This window comes from Xiphophorus hellerii, chromosome 23 (genome assembly GCF_003331165.1).
Source record: "Xiphophorus hellerii strain 12219 chromosome 23, Xiphophorus_hellerii-4.1, whole genome shotgun sequence".
Taxonomy (NCBI): Eukaryota; Metazoa; Chordata; class Actinopteri; order Cyprinodontiformes; family Poeciliidae; genus Xiphophorus; species Xiphophorus hellerii.
In genome coordinates this window covers 17,507,541-17,520,273 of record NC_045694.1, presented here as the reverse complement: position 1 = coordinate 17,520,273, position 12,733 = coordinate 17,507,541, and the positions used below count along the sequence as shown (strand labels likewise).

General features: G+C 39.7%; 1 protein-coding gene across 1 annotated transcript in view; it reads right to left on the bottom strand.

Moving 5' to 3' along the window:
• The window catches only part of spock1 (SPARC (osteonectin), cwcv and kazal like domains proteoglycan 1), a 193,269-nt gene that overhangs the window by 20,250 nt on the left and 160,286 nt on the right, over window positions 1–12,733 (bottom strand). Inside the window, 3 exon segments of the mRNA XM_032555366.1 lie at window positions 575–699; window positions 4,735–4,867; window positions 8,715–8,829. Of these exon segments, the coding sequence (XP_032411257.1) occupies window positions 575–699; window positions 4,735–4,867; window positions 8,715–8,829 (373 nt within the window).

The following is a 12,733-nucleotide window of genomic DNA, read 5'->3' as shown; positions in this document are numbered from 1 at the left end:
TAACACCACCTCCCCACCTCCCTGCTCAAGATAAAGGAAGCCTGTAAAAATAACAATCCATCCTTTTCGGCGCTGCTTTCTTTTAGATTGCATTTCTCCACCACAATCCCTCCATCCATCTGCCGAAATCCCATTTTCATGACAAACAATAAGACACACACACTCACTCCATCACCAATTCCTGCAGCTGTCACATAATGGGGGGTTGCGGGGGCTTGAGATGCGAGAGGGAGAAAATAACACAAGTAAAGGGAAGGATGACAGGGGAGGGGAAAGAAAAGGAAAACACTGAGAATCACCAATGAGTTTGAAGAACCAAAAGGAGCTTTACTGGATGGCGAGTGAGTCACAATGGTGAGTTTTTGGTCCTCAAAGTGACTTGGAAAAAGATAAATCTTCTTCAGTCATCCCTTTGTCTCTTTACCCCGATTTCCTACATCGTCCTGAATAATCTACATGCTATGTTCAAAGCACTCATTAAATCACATGCACAGACAAAAGACAGATACGGAACTGATTAACTGACCTACTTATTTCTCTAACTAGATGAAAGTCGGCCATGGATGCTCTGTACTTACCAGCCTTCTCTGTGTTATGTGATGATTTGCTGAACTCCTGACCAGGTAAGCAAGGGCACTGTCCATCACATTTAACTGAGATCGTCTTCCCAGACAAGCAGCTTTGAAACTCCAACTTGCACTGGAAGGACAACAAAATAGTAAACATTTCTATTAATCTCAGAAGATTAAAGCAACCTTGTGTTTTAAAGACATCTGACTCAGCTACCGAACAAAAATGATGGGAGATTATAAAAAGTAATGTGACAGGAAAAATCTGTCTTTCCAAACACTTTCCAAGGGAATGTTTCCTGCCGGATCCAGGGAACATTCAGTTTACCTCCGTCCTACATCACTTTTTAACCACTTATGTGGCAGCTTTTTGTACAATGAACAAGATTAGGGTACATATAAATAACAATATCAATATTTGGAGCAATAAGGCTTCCAAAAAAGAGAGGTTACTTGTGCTATTAAATGGCAGTATTTGCCATGTCTGTAAACATGGCAGTGATAAATATATAAAAGTTCTTTTAATGCAAATGTAATTCTACTTGCTTTGAAATTTTCAAACTCTAGCCTTGCAAGCTAAATATTAATTTTAATTTTCTATTTAAAAAAAATGGAAATAGCAAAAATCTGGGATAAATAGATAATTTATTGAACATTTGTGAAGCAGATTTTAACTTTTTAGCATGTGAATATTTCATAATCCATCAGCATGTGAGAAGTTCCAAAAATCAATTTTAAGAAAACAGGCAAGAAGAAAATACATAAATGAATCTCTGAATGATTAGAATAAAATTCTGACACTGATAAAAATAAATGCAGTAAATTCTGGAGAGCTCCTACCAGGGAAAATTATTCATAACTACTCAACAAATCTGACTGCAAGATAGCAAACACTTGTGTTGAACTTTTGGAGTTGTGCTGATTACGGGGAATATTTGCTACATCAGGGAAAGTCATTTATCTTCGATGAACAGATGTGTCTATTAGTCAGCCATGTAGACACACCCGCAGACACAGGGATGCCCAGTGACATTTTATAATTTATTGCAGTACAAATCTAATGCAAAGAAAGAGGAAAAGATTGAGCACTTCTGAATGTAATTTAACAGTACAAATCTTATTTCAGGTAAGCGGAGGGAAAGAAATTGTTTGGACATGTTGAAGAAAAAAAAAAATCCAATTACAAGACCATTGCAAAAGGAATAATGAAAAATGAAATGAGTTATGTAAATTCTGTTTGCAAGATGATGACGAGGAGATCTGTAAGTGTGAGTCCATGACTGTGCATGAACCTCCTAGCACATATCACGCCTTGGCGTTATCCTGCGAGCGCTCTCATTTCCAATGTTCTAATTTTAGATCCATCTTTTCCTCCCTGCCACCTCTTTGATATCACTGCTAATGTTGCTTAATGAAATTTGTTGACAAAGGAGCCGTGCTTTATTCTGCTTCCAACATATTGAATTAGCTATCGGAAAAAAGGAAGACTGAGAAGCAGTGGGAAAGTCCTGGAAATGGATGACCTCTTCTAATCACTGTCAGCACACAGACAAGCCCCATGAATCTTTATGTTTGTCTTTCTCCACAGGTTAATGTGGTTTTGATGAAAGAGTATTTTAACACCTAATGTGGTTGGAAAGAAAACGAGAAAGAGAGAGAAGGAAAAAAAAACCGAAGGGGATAGGAGAAAAGATGATTTAGGAGGAGGGAAGTAATGGATTTAACTGAAGCCTCTCAGGAGATAAGAGCACCGTCCTCTTAATAGGATATAGAGTGTGCGTGAGAGTGTGTGGTTGTGACAAAGGATGCATGTAATGTAATAATAAAACATGAATAAGCTTGAGACCAGCAGCTCAATGGTGAACAGAGTTTAAGTTGGACCACAGGGACTCATCACTCCACCAGCCAGCTGAACCCTCCACCTGAAATTGCCGCAGAGAGCAGAGGGATTTCCCAGACCTCCTGCCTTTGTTGCTTCTCTTGTTTCTCCTTTAGCACTTCTCCTCCTCCTACTGAACACACTCTTGACTCGCAGACAGACAGGTCATTAAGGAGGTGTACTTCCTGCCTCTTTTCAAACACACAGGCTGAGTCATTCTCTGGTGGTTTATACTTCTAGGATGACGAATGTGAAAAGGAAGTCAACTGGCATTACAAAAAAAAGGGCAAAGCCAGGGTGAAGGGGAGACATGAGTGGTGTGGATAGGTCATCCAGCCTCCATGATGTCACGTGTGTTCCAGTTTCTCAAAGAAGTCATATCAATGGCTTACTAAAGCAGACATTAATTACAATTAGGATTACGTTTGCTACAGTTTGAATATGCTCATCTATGTGAAGTAGGTGCACTTTTAAAACAAAGTGTTGCAAAGTCTATTTAAACCTGTACAGAGACTGAGAGAAATAGACACAGTGGTAAATAGCTAGGATGAAAATCTGTACCAGCCACAGATAAACATAAACCCCAAATGAAATCAAGAGTTGACAAAGGACATCTAAAATCCAAACCTCTGATATGGAGGAGGGAATGAACACTACACTGCAAGCGTAATAAATAATAAACTAGGATCGGATCTAGAATGAGGGAGAAGCAGAAGCAAGAGAAAGGAAGAGGTTGTGCATCAGCATAAATCACAATGCTATTGAAAGAGTAATTTATGTGCAATGCCAAGCAAAAATGATCATTGTAGGCAGTTGCATTTGACTGCGGTACAATGCAAATATTTCTAGAAAATCACTTGTTTCTATGTTTATTTATTTAGATGCCTGGTGTTTGAGAAACAGGTTTTATTGCACATTTAGCACCTCCTAAAAGCTGGAAAAAGAAAAATAAGGACTCTATTGCCATGTAATATAATCTTTGAAAAAGGGGAAAGAAATGTCAACAAAAATATAACTCATCATCTCTTTCACTGAAGAGTTCCTGATCTTGTTGCAAAGTTAACAAATCCATAAATCTTTTTTTAAAGTGATTTTTATAATTTTTTTATATTCAGCTTATACATTTTTACAATATTGCAACGGTCTAAATCCAGATGTCCTGAAACATATTCATCATTTGAAGCAGATGAACAATTTGAAGCAGATGACTGTATGAATAAAACTACTGACGTGTAAAATGACGAAGAAGCAAAATGTACTGCACAATGCTCTGTCCTGAATCAAATGTGATATTTGTTCTTATTTATGGATGCTTTGAGATTATTTATGGAAACTCAAAGCCTTTGCTGCATCAATAAATCATAATTGCTATTTGCTTTGTGAAATAGATGCTGACAACAGGGGCAACAACTGAAAGTCTTCTTAAAGGAACAGAAAAATGATGCCATGTCTGTGTTTTAAAACAAATGGAGTGTGGTTTATCCTTCAACTCTATTAAGCATTTAGGCAAAGTCTGTGATTAAAACAACATGAATAACTGAGTAAAACTGAGACTAACACAACTCTGACACTTTTCAAGCTCAAGCATGACTTTGATTTAGCTGTGTACTGCACTTCAGTGAAGTCTGATACTGCTCACTTGTATGGCTTCACTCCTTCCATCCAAATGACTGAATACAAGGACAATACGGAGACATAAAAGCTGATGTCAATAAGAATTTACAGAGTGTTACTTCAAGGACAAAGCTTCTCTTTTATCTATAATCTTTATATTCGGTATTGGCTATCAGTCTTCACACTTATTCTGATCTTCCTCCTTTCACTGACTTCCTGACTCATCACAAAGGTTAATCTTTGACGTTTTTCCTGGATCATGAAATTGTGTGCCTGTTATGTTGTTGGCACAAGATCATGAGCTTTGAGTTACTACTTGGAAATAAGAGTCAGGCAGTTTTACGAACTGTCCAAATATGACTTCCAGCAGATGAAAAGACTTTTGACAAATTGTCTTTGTCCTCAGTTACGGCATTTACCAGACTCACAGAGATTTTCTGTTAAAGCCAACAAAGTATGGAGAGATCTTAGACAAATGACGCTGAACAAAAACAGGAATTAGATTTTGAAGCGGGAAAAGAGAAGGAGGTGGAAACAAGATGTTACAGGAACGTCTGATTGCATATACTTATCAGTAGCTTGATGGATTTTATGTAATTGATTTGTGAAGAAATAGAACAAGAAAAAAATTGAGGATAAAGTTCAACAAAAAAGTATGAATCCCAAACTCACTTTAGATGAGTAGGTGTGTCCATCAGAGCCACATAAAGGAGATGACTGGGATGCTGAGCAGAGTCTACATTTCCCAGGAGGTCCAGGTTCAACCCCATGCCTGTGGCCCACGCTGCCTTTCCTGGCTTTCACACTGCGGAGGAGAGAAACAGAAAAAGTATTTTAGAAGTTAATGAGTCTGAAAGTTTTTTATTTTTTATTTCATAAAGGTTACCAGAATGTACATGAAACCATAGGACAAAAATATTACCATGCTAAATGCCAGGCACTTCAGAAAGGATACATTAAATATATATATGTGTGTATGAATATAATTTTACAGCCATTTAAAGTTTTCAAACAGAATCCCTTCTCTACAGAGGAGAAAGTGTCTCTGGCTGTCAGGGTCAGATGAAGCAGATCCTGATTGGTCCAAGGAGACCTCTTCAACACCCACTATAATTATGTTTGATTCAAATCTGGTCGCAATTTTCTATTTAAGTGCTCTACTGAACAGCCTGGTGCTTGATCCATTGAGCAGGGCTGCAATGAGAGCCAAACAAACTTTTTCACAGAGTTATAAAAAGTGAAGATTAACCACTGCAGCAGGTGACGATGGCTCAGTAATAGGACTATTGTTCTGAATAATCTCTGAACATCTGGTATAAGTTAATGACATGCATCCATGTTTGGTAGATATTTGTGAGAATATGCTGAAAAACTGAGATAAGTAATGTACACTGCTCAGTCTAAGTACTTTGTAATCCTTGAACTTATTTATGTATTTTCTCAAGTAACAATGAAAAAACACAATGTGCTTTATGTAATGTAAAGTACAAGAAAGAGAAAACATGGTTTCCACTTTTTCTCTGATTTGTCTGTTTCTTTTCAATTCTGTCCCTGCAGATGAAAAGCATCCCCACAGCCTGATGCTGCCACCACCATGTTTCAGAGGCATGTGCAATATTGGTTATTAACCACATGTAAGGTTTTGCATGTTGGCCAGAAAGTTAAATATTTGTCTTATTTCCATTGACCCCTACGTGACTTGTAGAAAACTGCAAATTTGGCTTCTTGTGGCTACTTTGACTTACGTGGAGTGCAAGACTAACAGTTGTCCAGTCGTTAGGTTCTTCCACCTGAGCGGTAGGATCTCTGTAGTTCCTCAAGAGTTGACTCAGGTTTTTTAGCTTCTTCTGTGATTGCTTCAGAATCAATAAGTTCAGTTGGATGGTCATGTCCTGGTAGGTTAGCAATGATCCTTTACTCTGTTTTCACATGATGGATTGAAAAAAGCTCTGTGGGCTGTTCAAAGCTTAGGATATGGATTATAATCCTCATTCTACTTTAAACTTCTCTACAATTTTATTCCTGCCCCATCTGGTGTGTTCCTTGGTCTGATGCCGTTTGTTCAATAATGTTTTCTATGGGAAACATTTGAGCCCTTCACAGATCAGCTGTGAACTCTAAAGGACAACTAGCTTGACCTTTTGATTTTTTAGCAAACACCTTAATAGAAGCACATTACACTTATACATCTTTTATTTGTAAAAACAAATGTTGAAAACTGTGTGCAATTTTATATGTTGATGCGTCATGTTAAATGTACAGTTTGTATTTGTTATGTAATGACATAAGGAAATACTGGAAGACAGGAATTCTTTTACAAGACACTAAAAACAGCATTAAGAGTCCATGATTTAATTCTTTGAACTTCCTGGTTGTTAAACCACACCTTGCTGATAATGTAAATGACTGTTATATTAATTTTCTATTTCTGTTGCAAAAATACTGTAAGCAAATCTGCCTTTTATGTTTGTGTTGACAGCTCCTTAGAAAAGACAAAAATTAATCCGTGCGCGGATTTGGGTAGAATTACAAAAGTAAGCAGTGTATGTATGAATGCCTTCAAGCAGTGAATAACATCTAAATAAACATTACACCCGCCACCAGGGTGCAAACCCTCTGCATTGCACAATATCTCTGCAAATATTTGCAGAAACTAAGTTCAGATTTGTCTTCTGGGAGGACAATAAATATGTGTTATGCTAATTACTACAACTAATTTATCTCATGGAAAAAAAAAATATATATATATTTATACATCAAGCTTCAGTGAGTGATACTATTGGGAAAACACCAATTGCAGATGAATAATCTAACATATTAACCGGCAAATAGGACTTGTAATGAATGTAGCAGAAAGGAAAGGAGTAAGACCAAGATTCTTGGGAGCTAATGACTTGGGAAAATCAATTACATTCAATACAGAGAGGGAGAGAAAAAAAATAAAAAAATAAAAATATGCTCCAATTTCTTTTTTGAGAAAATGCTTGTTGAGCTGAGAAATTGAAAATCCTTAAAAATTAACAATGGTTGAAAACGCAAACAAATTGGGTGGTGATGGAGCAAACAGATAGTGTGATTAAAATTAATTGGCGCTGTAAGAAGAATATGTATGCACGCATCCGTCAGCAGAATGCATGTGACTCTCAAAAGATTTCAGCACAAAACACGGCTATGTTTCACACTTTTGTGAAAAGACTGTGACCCAGATGTGTTTAGGATAATGAGCTTCAACTTTTTGCAATACTTCTGAAGCAATTTGTTTAACTCCAACTTTTTAAGAATATGATACATCTTCTTTACTAAATTTGCCTTACTGCTACACAAACATTAAATAAAATATAATAAAGTCTTGCAAAAATTACAAAGTATGCATAGTTTCTGTGTTTGTCACCCTATAGAGCTACTTGCCCAGCCATTCTCTGTTTAACTATTTTTCTTTCCAAGAAAGAAAAATCCGGTCCACTAATGGAGCTGCAGGCACAATAAACTCTAAGCCATAGAAAACGGGTCCTAGGCCAAGTTTTTGTTTTTTTGTGTGTTGCTTTCTGTCTGAGATGGAAAATCCCCAGTCAGTCACAAAATATGGACCCTCACACTATGCCTATTCCAGCAGAACGAGTCTCATGTTGGTAAATTGGCATCACTCTTTTGAACCATCGTCACAAACTCGCTCAGATGTGTGAGACTGCTGCATAGTCAGCTTGATGATATGGCCACTGTTGGCATGTGCTTTCTAAGGAGAAGAGATTGCTGCAAAATCAATGACTGTGGGGAATCTGACCGAGCTTCTTTGCATAGATATCAACTAAATTTACATTCAGACTGGACTGTGTGTCACTGAATCTATTCTTGCTACAGAGTTTAATTTCATTGGCATGAATTTGATTATTTGATTTGATGTATAGTGAATTTCTGTGATTCTTAAACAATTGCTCCTGATAAATTAGAACCTTGCAAATTGACTAAAAAATTATGATATTTTTTGTGAATTGAGCCTATGAATATGAGCTGAACTGAGATAAATACAGGAAAAGAATTTTATAATAGGCTTTCAAAAACCAGAACCTGTGAAGGTTCTAGTTGCTTTAGTGCTGCTACCACATATGGGGACTGACATGATCAATTTAACACTGTTCCAGTTTCAAATAAAAAAAATTAAAGATAAATAAATATATGAATGCTTGCATTTAATCCCAAAATAGAATACAGATGATTTTGTTCCTAGTAGTGGTTGTACTGAACGAACTGATTAGAGAGACAAACTCGAATGAATGTTATTTATTGCAGCCTCCAAATTTTATACAATATGTGTGAGGCAGCCATATTGGATTTGATAAGAAACCCTTTAGCTTCCCTTGCCAAAATGTTGACCCAATTTTCAACCTTCGGTCTATAATAAAGTCATTAGAAAACAAAAACAAAACGTCAAGTGAAGGTAATTATTATTGTAAATTATTTTCAGAAATGTTTATTCTAAAAACACTGGAAAGAAAAAAAAAAGCTACACAAAGCTTTACTGTTCATCAAATGAACATCTAAACATCCAGTGTTCAGTGTTTGTAGATAAAACAATTTTTATCATTTGCAGCTAAATGTTCTTAGTATTTTTTTATACTGCTTTATATTCAAAATGTAGTCCGACCGACTCTTACCTGTGTGAAGGTTGCTTGTTATTAGTGCAGATGGCGGTCTGGAAGTCATGGCTGATACACACTTTGTGAGGAGGACAGCGAACTCTCAAACATGGATCCTTGGTTGCATCAGGGCCTAACAAGGAACAGCAGGGACAAACTGAATCTCTGAGCTGCAAAAGTAAGTTTGCAAAAAAAACGCAGACCAGGAGGATCAGCACATTGTGGTTCTGAAGTTAAAAGTTGATGCAGCGAAACATCAAGCTGTTCTCCTGATTTTACAGCTCGCAGACTCTAACCTTCGAATAACTGAAGCAGGCAGAAAAATAATGAGTCGGAGAGAATAGCAAAGAAAAACGGTGAAAGGTATGAGGTAAACGCTCTGCTTTCTGTGTTGTGAGCTGCTTAATGAGGGCTATTTTCTCAGAGCGTTAATCTCATTCTGCAAATCAATCTCTAGTGTGACATAAAAGCCATAGCAGACAAGAACGACTGGGTGTTAAAGGTAGCTGACAAAAAATTAAAACAACTCACTGACTCTGAGAATTAAAACAACTCACTGACTCTGAGAATTAAAACAACTCACTGACTCTGAGAATTAAAACAACTCACTGACTCTGAGAATTAAAACAACTCACTGACTCTGAGAATTGTGTCCAACAGCAAAAAAAATCCCATACTTTTATTTGACTAAACATAGATAAAATAAGGTAAAGGAGATGAAAAAAACAACAAGAGTAAAAGAAAATTAAAGCTGCAAGCAGCCTCGGGCGGCCCTCGCAGCAAGCGCCGCTCCGGCCTATTGGCCACCGCGGGGGTTCCGGCCACCGCAGAAGCTCTCGCACGTTTTCCAGAGCCGCAGCCCGCTCCCCACCGCGGAAGCTCCGCCGCAGTTTCCAGCACCGGCGCCCGCCAGCCGCCGCAGAAGCTGTCGCGCATTTTCCCCGCCCGTCCACCGGGCGATACGCGTGAATGCGTTCGGCAGCGCTCCCCGACGACTGTCAAAAAATCTGGCGCAGATCGGTCGATGCGTCGAGGAGATACGGCCGATGTATTAACTTAGGGGGCGCAGTGGAGTCAAATTACATCTCAAACCCGTTGGGCTCTTTAGAGCAGAACAAAGGTCATACATATCCATTTTGGCGCCAATCGGATGATCCATGTGTGAATTAGAGCCAAACGTATGTATATGGCGAGGGACTGATATTCGCCGTTTGGCCACGCCCACACGGTTCAGCCAGCAGCGAGCATTGACAGAGTTTATCATCCGAATCATCTTGATTAGGTCAAGAGAGCCATAAACAGAGCTTTCCAAGGAAAAAAACGGCACTTCCTGTTCCGAGGGGGCGGAGCTTAGATGACGTCATAATATGATGACATAGGGTCGTCAAGGATCCCACCAGGGTCACTCGTGCAAAGTTTGGTGCAGAAGCTATCGACCGTTCACAGTAAAATACAAGACTTCCTGTTGTCAGAGGGCGTGGCCTACGTGATGTCATCATTTGACCATTGGATATTATTCTACACCCGAGGATGATCAATAACTCAAACTTTGGTGTCTCTGTCAGTTTTTGTGTTAGAATTACAAATTATTTAATTTTTTCCTCCATTACAACATTGAACTTTCATTCCATAGGGCAATGCTGCCCTCTGGTGTCGAATTACTGAAATAATGAAACTATTTCAGTGGGCAGCAGAGGGCAGCATTGCCCTACAAACAACGAACATGGACTGTTTATTATGTAATTACACAGAAGATCTCTCTAATTCATTCTGAGGGGGCGGGGCTTAGATGACGTCATAATATGATGACATAGCATTGTCAGGTATCACACCAGGATGACTCAGGCCAAGTTTGGTGCAGCTCGGTCGAAACATGTGGAATCTAGATGCAAACGTATGGCATCGGCGTTACATTTCACTTCGCCACGCCGCCACACCAAGCTGCTTCATCGCAGCCGGTCAGGGCTTGGATCCACAACACACCAACATGTCTTCTGTCTCTGGACACAGTTTCATGTTGATTAGGTCAAAGGGCTAAGATAGCGACCGTTCACAGTAAAACATGACACTTCCTGTTCTCAGGGGGCGTGGCCTAAGTGATGTCATCATTTCACCACAGGGTATTTTTGGACACCTAATGATGATCAATAATTTAAAGTTTGGTATCTCTGTGATTTTCTGTGCAGGATATATAAGAGTTTGGTGTTTCATGGCGAGTAGATGAACTTTGACCCCTGGTAACCCCCCTTCAGCAAGCTCATGCAGTCACCAATTTGATAACTTTAAATCAAACATGCCTTATGATCAGACTGACCGAGTTTGAAGCCGATCAATCGAAATCCCTAGGAGGAGTTCGATCAAATGCAAAGGCTGTAAACGTCAAAGTCGAGGTCCAAATTGGACCTTCAATACAAAATGGCCGATTTCCTGTTGGGTTTCGACCATAGCTCTAATAGACTTTTTTGTACGTCCTGACAAGATACACATATGTACCAAGTTTCGTAATTCTAGGTTAAAGCATGGCTTGGGGCTGTTCATTTAAAATACTCTAGGGGGCGCTATAGATAAATTAGGCCACGCCCACCAAATTTTGTTATGAATTCCTGTCGGTGGGTGGATAAGGATCCATCCTAGTGAATTTGGAGCAGCTGGGCCCGAAATTGTGGAATTCAGAGCCAAACGTATGGCAACGGCGTTACAGGTCACTTCGCCACGCCGCCACGCCCACCTGCTATGTCAAAGCCGGTCGGGGTTGGAATGCTCAACACACCAACATGTCTTCTGTCTCTGGACACAGTTTCATGTTGATGAGGTCAAAGGGCTAAGATAGCGACCGTTCACAGTAAAACATGACACTTCCTGTTCTCAGGGGGCGTGGCCTAAGTGATGTCATCATTTCACCACAGGGTATTTTAGGACACCCGATGACAATCAATCAGTGAAAGTTTGGTCCCTCTATGTGTTTTTATATAGGAAATATAAGAGTTTCGTGTTTCATGGCGAGTAGGTGAACTTTGACCCCTGCTAACCCCCCTTCAACATGCTCCAAAACTCACCAATTTGATAACTTTAAATCAAACATGCCTTATGATCAGACTGACCAAGTTTGAAGTCGATCAATCGAAATCCCTAGGAGGAGTTCGATCAAATACGAAGGCTGTAAACGTCAAAATCGAGGTAAAAAATGGACGTTCAATACAAAATGGCCGACTTCCTGTGATAGTTGGCTTATAACATTAAATGTAAGTTCTGAGTCTTTTGGTGAGCTCTACAAGTGTACCAAATTTCATGTCTCTACGATGAAGTACGTTCATACCATTGTGTCAACAGAAAATTGCTAGTTGCCGCCGTTCAGCAATTTTTTTTGCGATTTTTGCGACAACCTTAAAATTCAAAATTTTGAATTTTTCTAGTCGCGACCGCCAAGTTTGGTGAGTTTTTGAATATGATAAAGCCCCCAAAAAGGCAATTCATTTGGGTGGAAGAATAATAAGAATAATTAAAGCTGCAAGCAGCCTCGGGCGGCCCTCGCAGCAAGCGCCGCTCCGGCCTATTGGCCACCGCGGGGGTCCCAGCCACCGCAGAAGGTCTCGCACAATTTCCAGAGCCGCAGCCAACTCTCGACCGCAGAAGCTCCGCCGCAGTTTTCAGCACCGCCGCCCGCCAGCCACCGCAGAAGCTGTCGCGCATTTTCCCCGCCCGTCCACCAGGCGACACGCGTGAATGCGTTCGGCAGCGCTCCCCGACGACTGTCAAAAAATCTGGCGCAGATCGGTCGATGCGTCGAGGAGATACAACCCATGTATTAACTTAGGGGGCGCAGTGGAGCCAAATTACATTTCAAACCCGTTGGGCTCTTTAGAGGTGAACAAAGGTCATACAGATCCAGTTTGGCGCCAATCGGATGATCTATGCCTGAATAAGAGCCAAACGTATGCATATGGCGAGGGACTGATATTCGCCATTTGGCCACGCCCACACGGTTCAGCCAGAAGCGAGCATTGACAGAGTTTATCATCCGAATCATCTTGATTAGG